The 18,124-nt window shown below is 45.5% G+C and overlaps 1 protein-coding gene across 1 annotated transcript in view; it reads left to right on the top strand.

Moving 5' to 3' along the window:
- The window catches only part of sema4gb (sema domain, immunoglobulin domain (Ig), transmembrane domain (TM) and short cytoplasmic domain, (semaphorin) 4Gb), a 168,014-nt gene that overhangs the window by 70,542 nt on the left and 79,348 nt on the right, over positions 1–18,124 (top strand). The window contains exon 3 of the mRNA XM_041209634.1: positions 16,286–16,434. Within this exon, the coding sequence (XP_041065568.1) occupies positions 16,286–16,434 (149 nt within the window). The remainder of the gene's footprint in view (positions 1–16,285; positions 16,435–18,124) is intronic.

An 18,124-nucleotide genomic window follows, 5' to 3' on the forward strand; every position in this document is an offset into this window, starting at 1 on the left:
GTCCCCTCTAAGCTGCGTGGCCCTCTGTCTGTGCAGCAACCCAAAAGACCCAGTCCAGTCTGCGAGTCGGCTCCTTTAAGTTACCACGCAAATAACATTAAAGGGACCACGCACTTAAGCAACCTGCGTACTCCAAAAGAAATTAAAGTGTATGTTGGACTTAGCCTGGTATTCAGCCATCAGTAAAACAGATTTAGCCGCTTGCCTATTTCATCGCTTTTGGTGCACATACTGATGGCCACTGGCCATAGTCACCCACATTACAATAGCTGCTATGTTTCTGAAGTAACTCCATGGCTGTGAAGCTCCTTGAGTCGTCCTGAGGATGTGAAAGGGATCCTGGGTTAAGAATGCACAAAGTCATTTCATGTAACAGCCAGCGGGGAGAAAAAACCTTCACCTTGGATTAGAATTCAGACCAGGACCCAGAAACCAAAAGGCCAGTCCCCAACTCACTACACCACCCTGTCCGTCAGTCTCTAGTGCAGATTATAGGGTAATTTAATTGAGGTCTTTAAGATAATTAAAGGATTTGATAGGGCCGCTAGAGCAAAACTATCTCCTCTGGTAGGAAGCTCTTAAAACAAGAGAATGTAAAATTGGAATTGGATCTAGGCTTTTCAGGGGCAATACCAGGAACCACTTTAGCTCTCAGATTAATCTGGAATCTCTTCCTCCAATAGAGCTGTTAAGGCTAGAGGAGCCAACTGCAAATTTCAGAATTGCAATGAACAGAGCTTGTCAATTTAAGGTTATCAAAGGTTATGGATCCAATAGGTAAATGGAGTTGAGATACAGTTCAACCATGGTCTAATTGAATGACAGAACAAGCTCGGGGCAGGAGGAGGGCACGTGTTTAATGGCCTCCCATCACTATGTACAAGCAATGGCATCTCTAAACACAGTCCTGTTGGGCAAATAAAAAATCCATAAGAAAGAGGCAGCCTTGGCATCGATTGGTTAAGAATGCATCTCAAAACTGATTGGGAAAAGAATACATTGAACTTTGTTTATTGCTTAGGCTACTGGATGCATGACAACTTAGTTTGACCTGCCACTAGTGGAAGTTACAACAGTCTTTGTGTGGGATGGTTCACAGTTTGTACATGTCAATGATGTCACTGATGGACAATGCCTACTGCACCTGGCCCTGTGCCCTGTTGCTGTTTATCCACAGCCTGAGTTTTATTTCCTTCTGCTTTCCCCTTCAGCGTTCACTCACCACTTTTTAACGTTCTCTTTCTTGGCACTCAATTCTAACATGGACATGAAGTCCATATTCAGATTAAGCTCTCTCTGCAACTATCTTCTGGACCAAAAGCATGAACCCACTCGCTCTCCCTCCTTTGCACAAGATGGAACGCCGGAACCTTTATACACGATAACAAGCTCCTCTCACCATCCAGACTGGTTAATGCATCATGTGGTGTGGGACTGAGATTAGGAGCGGATGTACATTCAATCCCTGACCAGTGTTGAGCTTGCTGATCCCACCTAGGATGCTGGTAGCTTCCCTGCATTTGAACTCTGTGTGCCTAGGCTAGGGTGAGAAAAATCTCAGCCATGATTCTGGTTCCAGTTCCTGCTCAATACCCAGCGACCCACCGCCCCCCCTGCTGGATCATTGTGGCATCGGCCAAGAACAAGATATTCCTCAACTCAGACACTCATTATTTTTTATTCATTCATGGGATGTGGGCATCACTGACTAGGCCAGCATTTATTGCTCATCCCTAATTGCCCATGAGAAGGTGGTGGTGAGCTGCCTTCTTGAACCGTTGCAGTCCATGTGGTGTAGGCACACCCACGGCGCTGTTAGGGAGGGAGTTCCAGGATTTTGACCCAGCGACAGTGAAGGAACGGCCGATATATTTCCAAGTCAGGATGGTGAGTGACTTGGAGGGAAACTTGCAGGTGGTGGTGTTCCCATCTATCTGCTGCCCTTGTTCTTCTAGATGGTAGTGGTTGTGGGTTTGGAAGGTGCTGTCTGAGGAGAATTCCTAGGTGAATTCCTGCAGTGCATCTTGCAGATGATACGCACTGCTGCTACTGTGCGTTGGTGGTGGAGGGAGTGAATGTTTGTGGACATTGTGCCAATCAAGCGGGCTGCTTTGTCCTGGACGGTGTCAAGCTTCTTCACTGTTGTTGGAGCTGCACTCATCCAATCAAGTGGGGAATATTCCATCACACTCCTAATTTGTGCCTTTTAGATGGTGGACAGGCTTTGGGGAGTCAGGAGGTGGGTTGCTCGTCACATGATTCCTAGCCTCTGACCTGTTCTTATAGCCACAGTATTTATATAGCTAGTCCAGTTCAGTTTCTGGTCAATGGTAATCCCCAGGATGTTGATAGTGGGGGATTCAGTGATGGTAATGCCATTGAACACCAAAGGGTGTTAGTTGGATTCTCCCTTGTTGAAGTTGGTCATTGCTAGATACTTGTGTGGTGCAAATGTTACTTGCCACTTGTCAGCAGGTCTTGCTGCATTTAGACATGGACTGCTTCAGAATTTGAGGAGTCTCAAATGGTGTTGAACATTGTGCAATCATCAGTGAACATCCCCACTTCTGATCTTATGATAGAAGGAAAATGGTTGATGAAGCAGCTGAAGATGGTGGGGCTGAGGGCACTACCCTGAGGAACTCGTGCAGTGATGCCCTGGAGCTGAGATGACTGACCTCCAACAACCACAACCATCTTCCTTTGTGCTAGGTATGACCCCAACCAGTGAAGAGTTTTCCCCCTGATTCCCATTGACTCCAGTTTTACTAGGGCTCCTTGATGCCACACTCGGTCAAACGCTGCCTCGATGTCAAAGGCAGTCACTCTCACCTCATCTCAGGAGTTCAGCTCTTTTGTCCATGTTTGAACCAAGGTTGTAATAGGGTCAGGAGCTGAGCAACCCTGGTGGAACCCAAACTGAGTGTCAGTGACAAGGTTATTGTTAAGCAAGTGCCGCTTGATAGTAGCACTATTGATGATCCCTTCCATACTTTACTGTTGATCGAGAGTAGACTAGTGGGGCAGTAATTGGCCAGGTTGGATTCGTCCTGCTTTTTGTGTACAGGACATAGCTGGGCAATTTTCCACATAGCCAGGTAGATGCCAGTGTTGTAGCTGTACTGGAACAGCTTGGCTAGAGGCACAGCAAGTTCTGGAGCACAAGTCTTCAGTACTATTGCCGAAATATTGTCAGGGCCCATATCCTTTGCACTATCCAGTGCCTTCAGCCGTTTTTTGATATCACATGGAGTGAATCTAATTGGCTGAAGACTGGCATCTGTGATGCTGGGGACCTCCGGAGGAGGCTGAGATGGCACTTTTGGCTGAAGATTGTAGCAAATTCTTCAGCCTTATCTTTTCCACTGATGTGCTGGTCTCCTCCATCATTGAGGATGGGGATATTTGTCGAGTGTCCTCCTCCAGTGAGTTGTTTAATTGTCCACCATCATTCATGTCTGGATGTGGCAGGACTACAGAGCTTAGATCTGATCTGTTGGTTGTGGGATCGCTTGGCTCTGTCTATCACTTGCTGCTTATGCGTTTGGCATGCAAGTAGTCCTTTGTTATAGCTTCACCAGGTTGACACCTCATTTTTTGGTATGCCTGGTGCTGCTCCTGGCGTGGTGGTAATGGTAAAGTGGGAGATATGCCAGGCCATGTGGATATAGATTGTGGTTGAGTACAATTCTGCTTCTGCTGATGGCCCACAGCACCTCATGGATGCCCAATCTTGATTTGCTAGATCTGTTCAAAATCTATCCCATTTAGCACGGCGGTAGTGCCACACAACACGATGAAGGGTATCCTCAAAGTGAAGGCGAGACTTTGTCTCCACAACGACTGTGCGATGGTCACTCCTACTGATACTGTCACTGACAGATGCATCTGCGGCAGGCAGATTGGTGAGGATGAGGTCTAGTATGTTTTTCCCTCATGTTGGTTCCCTCACCACCTGTCGCAGACCTAATCTAGCAGCTATGTCCTTTAGGATTCAGCCAGCTTGCTCAGTAGTGCTGCTACCGAGCCACTCTTGGTGATGGCTATTGAAGTCCCCCACCCAGAGTGCATTCTGTGCACTTGCCACTCTCAGTGCTTCATCCAAGTTGTGTTTAACATGGAGGAGCGCTGTTTCATTAGCCGAGGGTGGGGCGCGGTACATGGTAATCAGCGGAAGGTTTCCTTGCCCATGTTTAACCTGATGCCATGAGACTTCATGGGGTCCGGAGTCAATCTTGAGGACTCCCAGGGCAATTTCTTCATGACTGTATACCACTGTGCCAGCACCTCTGCTGGACCTGTCCTGCCGGTGGGACAGAACATACCCAGGGATGGTAATGGTGACATCTGGGACATTATCTGTAAGATATGATTCCACGAGGATGACTATGTCAGGCTGTTGCTTGACTAGTCTATGAGACAGCTCTCCCAATTTTGGCACTCGCCCCCAGATGTTAGTAAGGAGGACTGTGCAGGGTTGACAGGGCTGAGATTGCTGTTGTCGCTTCCGGTACCAAGGTCAATGCCAGGTGATCCGTCCAGTTTCATTCCTACAACTGGATAAGATAGTTCCTGCAATCCATCACTACTCAATGTGTTTGTCCTTTATGGAGCCAATTTTGTTTTCCTGAGGGAGATTCACTTCATGTTTTTCTTTAAATTTCTGGTGAATCTGTAAATCATATTATGCAGCATTTGCAAATGGTTTTGTAGTGTGCTGAACTTCTTTCATCACAGCCAAGTTGGCCTAGTTACATTTTCCACTGCCGATAGTGTGGTTGTATTTCTACATGTGGGGTGGGAGGCTGCACAGGTACGAGCTTGAGACCATGATGCACTTGCAGTTGAATAACAGTATATGGTTACCCAGCTTTTGCTTTGTTAAATGTTAGATCAGGAACACATAACAAGGACCTAAACCTAGGAACAGGAGCAGCTCCCCCTTGAGCCAATCCCACCATTCAATTAGATGATGGTTGATTCGTATCTTAACTCCAGCTACCCATCTTGGCTCTATAACCTTTTATCCTTGCCTAACAGAAGTAAAGACCTAGCAAAGATTATTCAGCCAATGAAACCAATGTTCCAATGCAATATATACAGCTTCAGAATCTCTCCCTCTGTACATCTCATGTGCTAAATGATCGAAGTTCAAAAGATGCTGTGCTATTAGCAACAAAAGCATTTATCCACTCTTAAAAATATCACTGTCCACTACCCTTACAAAAGCATTAACCTGTTTAGAGTCACACAGCTCCATCTCACCCCTAGAATGTGAAGCTCTAGCTGTTGATGATCACTGGCTGAAGCATTGAGGTTACAAGCATGTCCACCATTTACTAGGCACAAGTCAGGAGTGTGATGGAATACTCTGCACTCGGCTGGATGAGTGCAGCTCCAACAACACTCAAGAACCATCCAGGACAAAGCAGCCTGCTTGATTATCACCTCATCCACCACCTTAAACATTAATTCCCTCCAACACCGACCCACAGTGGCAGCAATGTGTGTCATTAACAAGATGTACTGGAGCAACTCACCAAGGCTTGCTGTACAGCACCTTCCAAGCACACAATCTCTACCACCTAGAAGGACAAGGGCAGCAGATGCATGAGAACACCACCACCAGCAAGTTCACCTCCAAGCCACACATTATCCTGACTTGGAACTATATCACTGTTCTTTCACCGTCAGTGGGTCAAAATCCTGGAACTCCCTCCCTAACTGCAGTGGTTTGAGAAAGTGGCTCACCATCACCTTCTCAAGGCCAATTTGGGATTGGCAACAAATGCTGGCTGAGCCAGTGACGCCCACATGCTTTGAAAGCAAAAAGGGCTGAGACGTACTCTTGGCTAGGTTTCAGGGCGATGCTCGAGAGTAAGCCACAGTGTGCCTCACCGTGACGCACCAGAGCTAAAGTTCAATGTCTAAGACTGTGACAGGAATTGAGTGGAAGTGCACGTTACATGAAAGACTTTTAATCGATATATGTGGTGAACATCTTACGTATACGCTGTAGAGAGCAACAAACCTGACAATTGTAAAACCAATGAACTTGACATTTCTTAGTCCAGATGCCATACCTGGTTTGGTCCCTCTAGCACCTCAGCTTTGTTGCCTCAAGTGGGTTCAGTATTGCTACTACATAACAGAGAAGAATGAAAGTAATTCTGTTTACATAAAAACATAGAGCACATGTTATTAAGAATAACATAAAGCTGGCAGTTAATTTAACAGTGTAACCTGATCCTACTCTTTACAACATCATCTCTGCTCAGTTCAGTTACTGCCTTGTAACTCATCTCAAACCCTCTATTATCCTATTATGATTTTGTATTGTTACAAGTGTCTCGAGAGCAATTCTGTTTTTTTTTGAGGCATGTTTGTGCTGTGTTTTGACAAATGGTACTTTTCGTCGCAGCTTATTGATGACTTGTTGATGGGTTCGGAGCTGGATGTTTAACCCAGAGATATTTTCTGGAGATCGACCAATGAGGTGACTTGGTAATTAGAGAAACCTGCCAGAGCCAGTTCTCTCTCTACCTTTGTGTACCTTACTGGACCTGTTCTTCAATTACATAGGCAATTATTCTTCATTTTTTTAACTGGACTGGGAAGAGGCTGGTTAATTATCTCATATTGGTGTGCTGACACAACTGCACATACTCTGCATGCCTTGAAGCCTATCAAGTGTCGTTCTGCAATATCAAATTGAAGCTTTGGAATCATGGACCAGCTTGTTGTCCATGCACAGCTCAATCTCCATTTACGAGGCAGATTATCTTGACAGTGGTATACTGTGTAAAAGGTGGTTCCATAGTGTTCTAGAGTGCAAAGCTCATTTCTGTGGTCTCATACATAATTGGTTCCTTCTTGTTTGGCCATAGTTCATTAGGTGGCGTATCTCATCTCTGAGTCAGAAGGTTGTGGGTTCAAGTCCCACTCTAGAGACCTTAAGCACAAATTCCAGACTGATTCTAATGGGTAGTACTAATGGGAACGCTGCACTGTTGGAGAATATTTACCTTTGCCGAAAACAATTAGAATGTCACTAAATTAGGTCCCCCACTATTAATATCAATGGAGGTGGTGACTTTTCAGCAGTTAAGCCAGTTTTCATATTGCTGCCACTCACACCATAGTGTAAGCAGTGACCCGGCTGCAGCCTGATTTGTGTGGACCAGAAGGTGATTGTGATCATGTACAAACATGAGCACTGCATTTTATCTATGAAAATATGTCTTCTAGGGACATGACTGACTGTAGGATGAATTAAGAATACCAAAAGCCCTTGTGATTAAAGGATCACGTGAAATTATCTGTCCTTCACTAAGGTCAGCTCTTCAAAACTTCCAATGCAACCTGTTGTTGGTACGTTATTAATCATGACCTTCGGCTCTAGTTTTACATAAAGGCTATAATTCCTCTTTTTTTTATTCATTAATGGGATGTGGGCATCGCAGGCTAGGCCAGCATTTATTGCCCATCCCTAACTGTCCTTGAGAAGGTGGTGGTGAGCTGCCTTCTTGAACCGCTGCAGTCCATGCGGTGTAGGTACATCTACAGTGCTGTTAGGGAGGGAGTTCCAGGACTTTGACCCAACGACAGTGAAGGGACGGCGATATATTTCCAAGTCAGGATGGTGAGTGACTTGGAGGGAACTTCCAGGTAGTGGTGTTCCCAATTATCAGCTGCCCTTGTCCTTCTAGATGGTAGAGGATATGACCACGTTAAAGGGATGAGCTGAACACATATTTACTAGTTCCCATTCTCTTCAGTTAACCGTCTAATGCTTGACAACTGTTAATGTTTGAGCTTGTATCAATAATCTTGCAGCTGGTGGTGGAGGCAGTGGGGTGGTCTCTGCTCTAAAATGATGAAGTGGTTACTGTGGTTAAAAGATGTGGGAAGGTTAATTTGAACCTGCAGAAGACAAGTGTATCTCGGGCTTCCAGGCTGAAAGCTAAAAGAGGCCTCCAATGTTTCAACGTTTTATACTGAACTAAATTGAGTTTTACTGCACAGTAACAGGCCACTTGGCCTAACATATCAATGCTGGTGGTTATGCTGCACATGAATCTCCTCCTACACCTAACCCTATCCAACGTACCCCTTTATTCCTTTCTCCATAACGCAGCTAGCTAGCTCCTCTTTAAATTCATCTAATCCATTCATCTCAACTACTCCATGTGGCTGGTGAGACCGCACCTCGAATACTGTGTGCGGTTTTGGTCTCCTTATTTAAGGAAGGGTGTAAATGCATTGGAGGCGGTTCAGAGGGAGTTTACTAGATTGATACCTGGAATGAGTGGGTTGTCTTATGAGGAAAGGTTGGACAGACTGGGCTTGTTTCCACTGGAGTTTAGAAGAGTGAGGGGTGATTTGATTGAAGTATATAAGATCCTGAATGGCCTTAACAAGATGGACATGGAAAGGATGTTTCCTTTTGTGGGTGAGTCCAGAGCAAGGGGGGCACTGTTTTAAAATTAGGGGTCGCCCTTTTAGGACAGAGATGAGAAGAATTTTTTTCTCCCAGAGAGTTGAACGACTTTGGAACTCTCTGCCTTAGAAGGTGGTTGAGGCGGGGTCATTGAATATTTTTAAGGCAGAGGTAGATAGATTCTAGATAGGCAAGGGAATCAAAGGTTATCGGGGTTAGTTGGGAATGTGGAAATCGAAACACAAGAAGATCAGTCATGGTGGAGCAGGCTCAAGGGGCTTAATTAATCTTATGTTCTTATGTTGTGAATTCCGCTGCACTGTTTCTGATTTGCTATGTTTGCTGCAGAGTATTGTAAATTAGAAATGAACAAACGTTTGGAGTGAGTTATCGATGGTGAAATTGGCATGTGAAATTTACCATCGCTCATCTCGCCACTGCAGGAAAATCTGGTAAATGCATCAGGGTCCCCAGCAGAAAGGCAAACATTTTCTCAAAAAGCATTTTCAGTTTTTAATAAGGGAAGGCCTTTTTTCTTAATTTTGCAGTTTGAGTAAATTACAGTGGATGAAATAGAATGTTCAATTTATGTAACATTGAGAGAGACATTACCTGGTAGACAGCAGATGCTTACTGTTTGTTAACCTCTAACCATCAGCAAAGGAGTGTCTGAAGGCAGTAATTGTGGCATTGTGGAAACATTGTGCACGATCCCTCACAGCATCTTGCTCTCTTACCACATCCTAAGGTCAAAATGAGGTGTCAACCTTTGACTCAGTTGAAAGCACTGTAGGCTCTGAGTTAGAGAGTTGCTGGTTCAAATCCTTCTCTGGTGATTTAAGCACACAATATAGTGCTTGGGGATGCCACCTTTTGGATGGGATATTAAACCAAGACCCTGTCTACCTGCTCTGGTAGACATAAAAGATCCCACTATTTCGAAGAAGAGCAGGGGTGACCTGGTGGGCTGGTCAATATTTATCCTTGAACCAACATCACTGAAATCAGATGTTCTGCTCTCAATGCTCTTTGTGTGAGCTTGCTGTGTGCAAATTGGCTGCTATGATCCCTCCAATCACACAAATGTGGGAACTAAAATAAGTGGATTGGCAAATTCATACGTCATCTTGGTAGAAGATTGAGCTGAAAAATGGTCTCTGTGGACAAGGTGACAATGAATTTCCCCATTTGACGTTTCCACACTCCTGATCTCTACCTTCCAGGTTCTCTCCATTACAGGGTTACTGAACTGCAAGCGGCCAACAATGATTGAGTAGAGGTGTGGAAAAGCAGCATCAAAATAGAAGCAGCAATACAAATGGAAAGCCAAATGTGCCAGTGCCCTGGCAATGGTTGGTGAGCAGCCCTTGTGTCACTCAGACCTGTGATGAAATCCAGTACAGACCAATGGGATCAGTATGAAATGGGCAGGGGTCCACCCAGCTCCTGGAGGATTTGTCTCATTGGCAGCCTCACTCTGAAAAATGGAACAGACAGTGCTCTTCTGAAGATTGGACAATGTTATCATTGTAGGGACAGAATAAAAAAATCTTGACCCTCCAACCGAACCTGTGCTATAATCAACCTGGGAGTGTTTAATGTGGATGAGTGGATGCTGAAAATGAGAGAGTGCTCCAATTGCTCATTTTAACAGCCTCCTTTAAGAAGCACAAAACAGTAGCAAGACGTTTCATGTATTATAGATTTTTTAATATATATGAAAGAGCTGAAATCGCTGTTGGAAAAATACTGATAGCAACACTATGTTTTAATACTGTATTTGCACTGATTGCTAAATAATGGAGTCCACGGGTTGTAAATAGTAAAAAGAAGCGATTTACCACAAACTTCATAACGTAGCATTGCCAATGGTCTCGTTACAGTTTATGCCCTGGAACTGCGTGAAGCTGACCGGGGAAGGGACAGTTATTCCTTGTGCACTGTCGCTTAGCAAGCAATTTTGGAATTCCTTCCGATCCTCATTAAGAGGCTGTGTAATGTTCTGTTTTATCTTGGGGGCCGGAGTTCCCAGCGCAGCCAGACCATGCAGTTTGAATGAAGATCTCCCATCTGTGTGACAGGTGTAACAGGAAGGAAATGGACAGCTCAAAGCGAGACACAGTTTGAGATTTGCAGATTGCAATTGTTCATGATAAAACTAATAGCGGTGAAATGTTGCGTTAAAACTGAGGACAGAAGATGATGGGATTATGCAGCAACACCGGCACGTCAAAAGGGAAAACAATGTGTTAATGCTTTGAGTAGCCTAGCAAGCCACTCTGTTGTATCAAACCACCACGAAGTCTAAAAGGAATGAAACTGGGCGGACTGCCTGGCATCAACCTAGACAGTGGAAATGACAGCGGCAAAACCAGCCCTGTCGACTCTGCAAAGTCCTCCTTACTAACATCTGGGAGCTTGTGCCAAAATTGTGAGAGCTGTCTCACAGACTAGTCAAGCAACAGCCTGACATAGTCATACTTATTGAATCATACCTAACAGGCAATGCCCACTGCCCCCCAGCGCCCCCCCCCCCCAGCAGGACAGACCCAGCAGAGGTGGTGGCACAATGGTATACAGTCAGGAGGGAGTTTCTCTGGGAGCCCTCACTATAAACTGCAGACCCCATGGAGTCTCATGGCATCAGGTCAAACATGGGCGACCTCCAGCTGGTTACTATCGACTGCACCCACCTCAGCTGATGAATCAGTACGCCTCTATGTTGATCACCAATTGGATGAACCACATGGTGGCAAGAGTACACTGTACTCTGGGTGGGGGACTCCAATGTCCATCAGCAAGAGTGACTCAGTAGCACCAATACTGACTGAGCTGGCTGAGTCCTATATAGCTGCTGGACTGGGCCTTCAGCAGGTGTGGGAGAACCAACAAGAGGGAAGAATCTACTTGACCTCATCCTCGCCAGTTTACCTGTCGCAGAGGGTATGCCAGGACCAGCACCAGGCATTTTAAAATGAGGTGTCAACCTGGTGAAGCTACAACACAGAGCTACTTGCATGCCAAACAGCAGAAGCAGCAAGTGATAGACAGAGCTAAGCAATCCACAACCAATGGGTCAAATCTAAGCTCTGCAGTCCTACCGCTTCCAGTCTTGAATGGCTTTGGACAATTAAACAACTAACAGGAGAAGGAGGCTCCACAAATATGCCCATTCTCAATGATGGGGGAGCCCAGCACTTGAGTCCAAAAGATAAGGCTGAAAAATTTGCAACAATTTTCAGCCAGAAGTGCCGAGTGGATGATCCATCTCTGCCTCCTCCAAAGGTCCCCAACATCACAGATGCCAGTCTTCAGCCAATTCGATTCACTCCACGTGATATCAAGAAATTGCTGAAGGCACTGGATAGTGCAAAGGCTATGGACCTTGATAGTATTCTGGCAAAAGTACTGTGAAGACTTGTGCTCCAGAACCAGCTGTGCTCCTATCCAAGCTGTTCCAGTGCAGCTACAACACTGGCATCGACTGGCAATGTGGAAAATTGCCCAGGTATGTTGTACACAAAAAGCAGGACAAATCCAACCCGGCCATTTATCGTCCCATCAGTCTACTCACGATCATCAGAAAAGTGTCATCGACAGTGCTATCAAACGGCACTTGCTTAGCAATAAACTGCTCACTGATACCCAGTTTGGGTACCGCCAGGGCCACTCAGCTCCTGACCTCATTACAGACTTGGTTCAAAGATGGACAAAAGCGCTGAACCCCTGAGGTGAGGTGAGAGTGACTGCCCTTGACATCAAGACAGCACTTGACCAAACATGGAATCAAGGAGCCCTAGCAAAACTGGAGTCAATGAGAATCAGGGGGAAAAACTCTCCACTGGCTGGAGTCATTCCTAGCACAAAGATGATTCCGATTGTTTGAGGTCAATCATCTCAGTCCCTGGGCATCGCTACAGGAGTTTCTCAGGGAGTGTGCTAAGCTGAACTATCTTCAGCTGCTTCATCAATGACCTTCCATCATTAGGTCAGCGGTAGGGATGTTCGCAATGATTGCACAATGTTCAGCACCATTGGTGGCGGCTCAGATACTGAAGCAGTCCATGTCCGTAAGCAATGGGACCTGGACAATATTCAGTCTTGGGCTGATAAGTGGCAAGTAACATTCGCACTACAAGAGTGCCAGGCAATGACCATCTCCAACAAGAGAGAATCTAAACATCTCCCCTCGACCTTCAATAGCATTACCATCACTAAATCCCCCTCTATCAACATAGTTGGGGTTACCATTGACCAGAAACTGAAATAGACTAGCCAAATAACCACTGTGTCTGCAAAAGCAGGTCAGAGGCTGGGAATTCTGCAGAGAGAAACTCACCTCCTGACTACCCAGAGCCTGTCCACCATCTACAAGGCACAAGTCAGTATTGTGATGGAATATTCTCCACTTGCCTGGATGAGTGCAGCTCCCACAACACTCAAGAGCCTCAACGCCATCTGGGACAAAGCAACCCACTTGATTGGCACCCTATTCACCACTTTAAACATTCACTATCTCCATCACTGACACACCATGGCGGCACTATGTACCATCTACAAGATGCACTGTAGCAGCTCAGCAAGGCTCCTTCGACAGCATCTTCCAAACCCATGACCTCTACCACCTAGAAGGACAAGGGCAGCAGATACATGGAAACACCACCAACTGGAAGTTCCCCTCCAAATCAAACACTGTCCTGACTTGGAAACATATCGCCGTTCCTTAACCATCGCTGGGTCAAAATTCTGGAACTCCCTACCTAACAGCACTTTGGATGTACCAACACCACAGGGACTGCAGCGGTTCAAGAAGGCAGCTCACCGCCACCTTCTCGAGTTCGAGATGGGCAATAATGCTGGCCTAGCCAGTGAAGCCCATGTCCCACAAATGGATTTGAAAGATGAGCGGCAAAGCTCTTTCTGAGTCAGACAATGGACCTTTACCCATTATCTTAGCTTTCTCTTTCCGAAGGCTGATGCAATCTTCAGTTTATACCCAGAATTACATCAAACTTAAAGCACAAAAAAGGCCACTTAGCCCAATAAGTCCACGCCGATGTTTATGTTCCATGTGAGTTTCCTCCCAACCCTCTGTATCTAACCCTATCAGCATTTTCTTCTATAGCTTCCTCCCTCATACATGTATCTAACTCCCCCTGTTAAGGCAGCTGTTGTTTTATAATGTCACAAGCATTGAAGCTGAACTAAAGACTTTCAGCTGTTTTCATCTTTATCCTTAATTTTTTTCCCCAAATTTAGCTTATTGTTGAGGCACAAGAGTTGTACTTGATGTTGTGGAAAAAATTCGAGGTGGGCCACATGTTTAAGTCAAACTACGTCTAATGGAGTAAGAACAGAAGGCGTGTTTGTTAATGAAGAGAATGAGGGAGGCCATTCAGCCCATATTGCTCACCTATTCCACATATTTCTGTCAGAGCAGCTAGCTGCGTCTTGAGTGACTGCAGAGTTTTTGCTTCCACTCCCCGGTCATAGAATCACAGAAGGAGGCCATTCAGCCCTTTGGGCCAGTGATGGTTCTTTGGAACAATTAGTCCTATGGTCCGCTGCTCTTTTCACCCTGTAAATCTTTCCACTTCAAGCGTTTACTCTGTTCCCGTTTGAAAGTTACAATTGAATCTGCTTCAACCATCCTTCCAGACATTCCTGATCACCATCTCCAAGGCACAAGTCAAGATTGCAAGTCCACTTGTCTGAATGAGTGCAGCTCCCACAACGCCAAAGAACCTTGACACCATCTGGGACAAAGCAGCCCGCTTGATTGGCATCCTATTCACCACCTTAAACATTCACTATCTCCACCACAGATTCACCGTGGTTGCAGTGTGTACCATCTGCAACCACTCAATGCATCAAAAGAAAATTCTCCTCATCTCATCTCTCTGGTTCTTTGCCAATTGTCATACATCTGTGACCATCTTCCCTCCAGTGGAATGTCTTCAGCTCAGAGATCATTCCATGTTATTCAAGGTTAACCTTTGCTATTCTACTCTCCTATATCCACCTCTGTCAGATCCCCCCTCTCATTTGCTCCATTACAGGTAATGTGAGACTTTTCTTAGCAGAATGCTAGAATGTTCTAGAATGCTAGAATATCATGTGCTTCAGGCTCTTGTATTTCACCATGGTGGTGGCCATGTGGAAGTGTAGCAGATTACAGCATAGAGGGGTGTCCATTTGGCCCATCACATGTGTGCAACCTCTTTGCCAGTACAATCCAAAACTAATCCCACCAACTCACTCTCTTCCCATCGCCTTTCAATTTAGTGACTCCTCAACCAGAATTTGTTTTCCTGCTATGTGAGGTGTTGCTCAGATCCCATCCAACATACTGTGCCTTCCTAGTTACCCGATCATAGGAAGGACATTAGTATCCTTGAGATGATACAGTGGCCCTAATGGGGATGGTTCCAGGCATAAGGCATTTAAACTATGAGGAAAGGTTAAGGAGCAGGCTGAATAGCCTGTGTGTGCTATAAATTCTTTAATGTTTTGGTGTAATGTTTTCTTTGCTGTAAGAGTTAAAGGATACAGTGAGAAGGAGGTTGCTGCTGTTGATTTGTCAAACAGATGCAAAATATTGTATCCTCCCCCGTGCTTTCCAATATACGAGCAATGAGAAATCTTCACCTACATACTACAGGAGAATTGAAAAACAAACTGGGGAATTATCATTCATCACCTCACAATAATGTGTATCAGGATCGGAAAAGAGCTTCTGATTGACAGTTAATTGAGCGAGCAGTATCACCAGATTTTCTTCCCTGTTTGACATAATGCTACAATTATTCCAGCTGAGCCTTCTACTCCCTCGCTCTTGTTTCAAAAACAAGTAAAGCAACCAGAATAAACTCAGAAACATGATTAATTTTAAGCTCTTGTTCACATTTCAAGCGTGAGATGTTAAACAGGGCCCCATCTGGCTGCTTGGGTAAATTTAAAAAATTCCATGGCATTATTTTGAAGACGAGCAGGGGAGTTATCCCGGTATTCTGCTCAATATTTACTCCTCAATCAACATCACAAGAACAGATTATCCGGTCGTTATCACTTTTCTGTGTGTGTGGGAGCTTGCTGTGCGCAAATTGGCTGCCATGTTTCCTACATTACAACAGTGATTACGCTTCAGCAAGTACTTAATTGGCCGTTACTCTCTCGCTCCCTCCCATTTCTCCCTCCCTCGATATATGAGCCTGTGCTTTTACCTTTCCAATCTTCTTTCCTCATTTTTCATCACTTCCTTCTGCTGCTCAAACCATTGACTCTTTGTTCTGATGTCAGGGCAGTTCTGCACTCCCACTGGCAAGCTCTGCTTCAAGGTAAGATCTTTGGAAGTAAAGATACAACACTCTAACTCTAATTTTCCAGCTCGAGTTTCCTTCAATCCTGCCTGCTCATTGGGAGGTTGGTGAGATTGGTGAATTTACTTTATGACCTATTACTGCCTCTCGTACCTTCCCCCAAGTGTGGATTATTCATGTGAACCAGCACACTGAGGATTGGCACATTGTTTGACCATAAGTGAACCTGGTATGCATTATTGGACGACAGTTAGATGTAGGTTCAAAGCTGAGATTGCAAGATTTTTGATAGGCAATTGTATTAAGGGTCTGTGGAGTTAAGGTACAGATCAGCTATGATCTAACAGAATGGTGGAACAGACTTTAGGGGCTGAATAGCGTCTCCTCCTGTTTCTCATTGTAATGCCTTTATTGCTGCTAAGCTTTATGCTCAGTTAACCTTTGAATAAACTTTACACTGTTATACCTTCTCCTGAAATGTGCACTGAAAATTAATCTTCCAAACACATTTTTTTATCTCTTGTAGATATACTTGATTACAAGCAATTCAGTCATAAAGTGCACAACTACACCACATTTTGGCTTGAAGAGGAACTGGGGCTCCTTTATGTTGGTGCAAGAGGAGCCATTTTTGCCCTAAATATAAACAACATCAATGACAGCTCTGCAAAAGTGGTAAGAATCATACAATTGTAAAGTGCTGAAGGAGACCATTCGGCCCATTGTGCCTGTGCTGGCTCTTTGAAAGAGCTGTCTAATTAGTCACACTCTACCTGCTGCCTACCCATAGCCCTGCAAATTCTTTCCTTTTCAAGCATTGATCCAGTTTCCCTTTTGCAAATCACTATTGAATTCTTTCCTGCTGCCCTACCAGGCAGTGCATTGCACAGGGTAAGCAGTATTTTGCAATGTGACATCTATTGTGGGAAGACAAGTTATTGTTACCGGTTGATCTCTTGTGGTGGGTGCACTGGGGGGATGGCGTGTGTGTGTGTGGGGAGAGCAGACCAAAGCGTAGCTTTCAGATACGTTAGGGTTAGAGAGCAGGGAGAATTGGACCAAAGCATGCACACGGAACTCAACCTCAATTTTAAAGCCATACATTCTGTCCTTATATATATACCATTATAAATTCCCAAGTTCATGTTGATAATAGAAACAACATGTCTAAGCATGTCACGCTTTTTGGCACCAGTACTGGACAAGCCAACACTTTAGACAGTTGGTAAATTTATACAGGGCACTTTAAAGCTGGGAGAGTGTTTCTTAACCTCGGTGAGACTATCATGGCAGCAATCACTTCATATAGAGTGTGATATTCCACTGAACATTATCAACAAAAACCATTTGATTCAAACTGTGGATATTCCAGGGTAACATGACCTGATTTCCTGACGACTGTAAAATCCAGTCATGGCTTCCATGGGGTGGATGGGGGCACCACCTCCGTGTTAAATCCTGACTCGTTAGGTTTATCAATTTAAATACTCAGAACAATAATGTGCACTGATTGGTGAGCTCTCTCCACACTGGTGATTGGAAGAGCCGCAATCGACCTGGCCAACTGGTGATTGGCGAGTGATGGGCTGGTGGGAGGTTGCTGACCCCTTGGAAGTGGTGAGAAGTGCCAGCCCAGGATTGGCCAGCTGATTATGGGCAGTCGAGGCCTGCTGCCCTCTTTGAGCAGGGGCTAGACCGAGACAGGGGTCCTGAGCTTCGGGTGGACAGGAGGAGGTGCAGTTGGAGGCTTTCAGGAGTGAGGGAGTGAGGAGCAATGGTCCACCTGATCACAGTCGCCACCTGTCGAAATCTGGCAAGTGGGGGTAGGGGTGTGAGCGGGTGGGGGTTGGGGGGGTGGGGGTTGGCGGGGTGGGGGGAGGGTGGTGGGTGGGTGGGGTATGTTCAGGGACTCGGGGACCTTGAGCCGAAGGTAGTGCTCAGGACCAGACTGGCACTGCGGGCAGCTGACTGATGATCGGGCTGTCGTAATCATCAAGAATAGAAAAGCTTAAGCAAGGACGAGCAGAGGGAGAGATGAGAGCATAAGGGGAAGCCACAGCAGTGTGCGATCGACCATATGGGGCAGAAAGCGAGCGGGGCATGTGCTGAGAGCCACTGATTAGGCAAAACGACAAGCGATGGCAGGTAGTGTGGGTGGGGGGGACCCGGGGAGTAAAACAGGTGATAGGGAAAGTACTGGGGTTGAAAATCTGCAGCAGGGGCACCTGGTGGTTGGTGTTTCTTAGTGCTGAGCCTGCTCGAGTTTGCGGGGTCAGTGGGAGAGAGCCTCTTTAACACGAAGACAGTGAGTCCAAACAGCAACTTCCACTCTGGCTCCCACCGTGTCAACTGAAACTCCACCATT

The sequence above is a fragment of the Carcharodon carcharias genome, chromosome 17 (assembly GCF_017639515.1).
Source record: "Carcharodon carcharias isolate sCarCar2 chromosome 17, sCarCar2.pri, whole genome shotgun sequence".
NCBI classification, from domain to species: Eukaryota; Metazoa; Chordata; class Chondrichthyes; order Lamniformes; family Lamnidae; genus Carcharodon; species Carcharodon carcharias.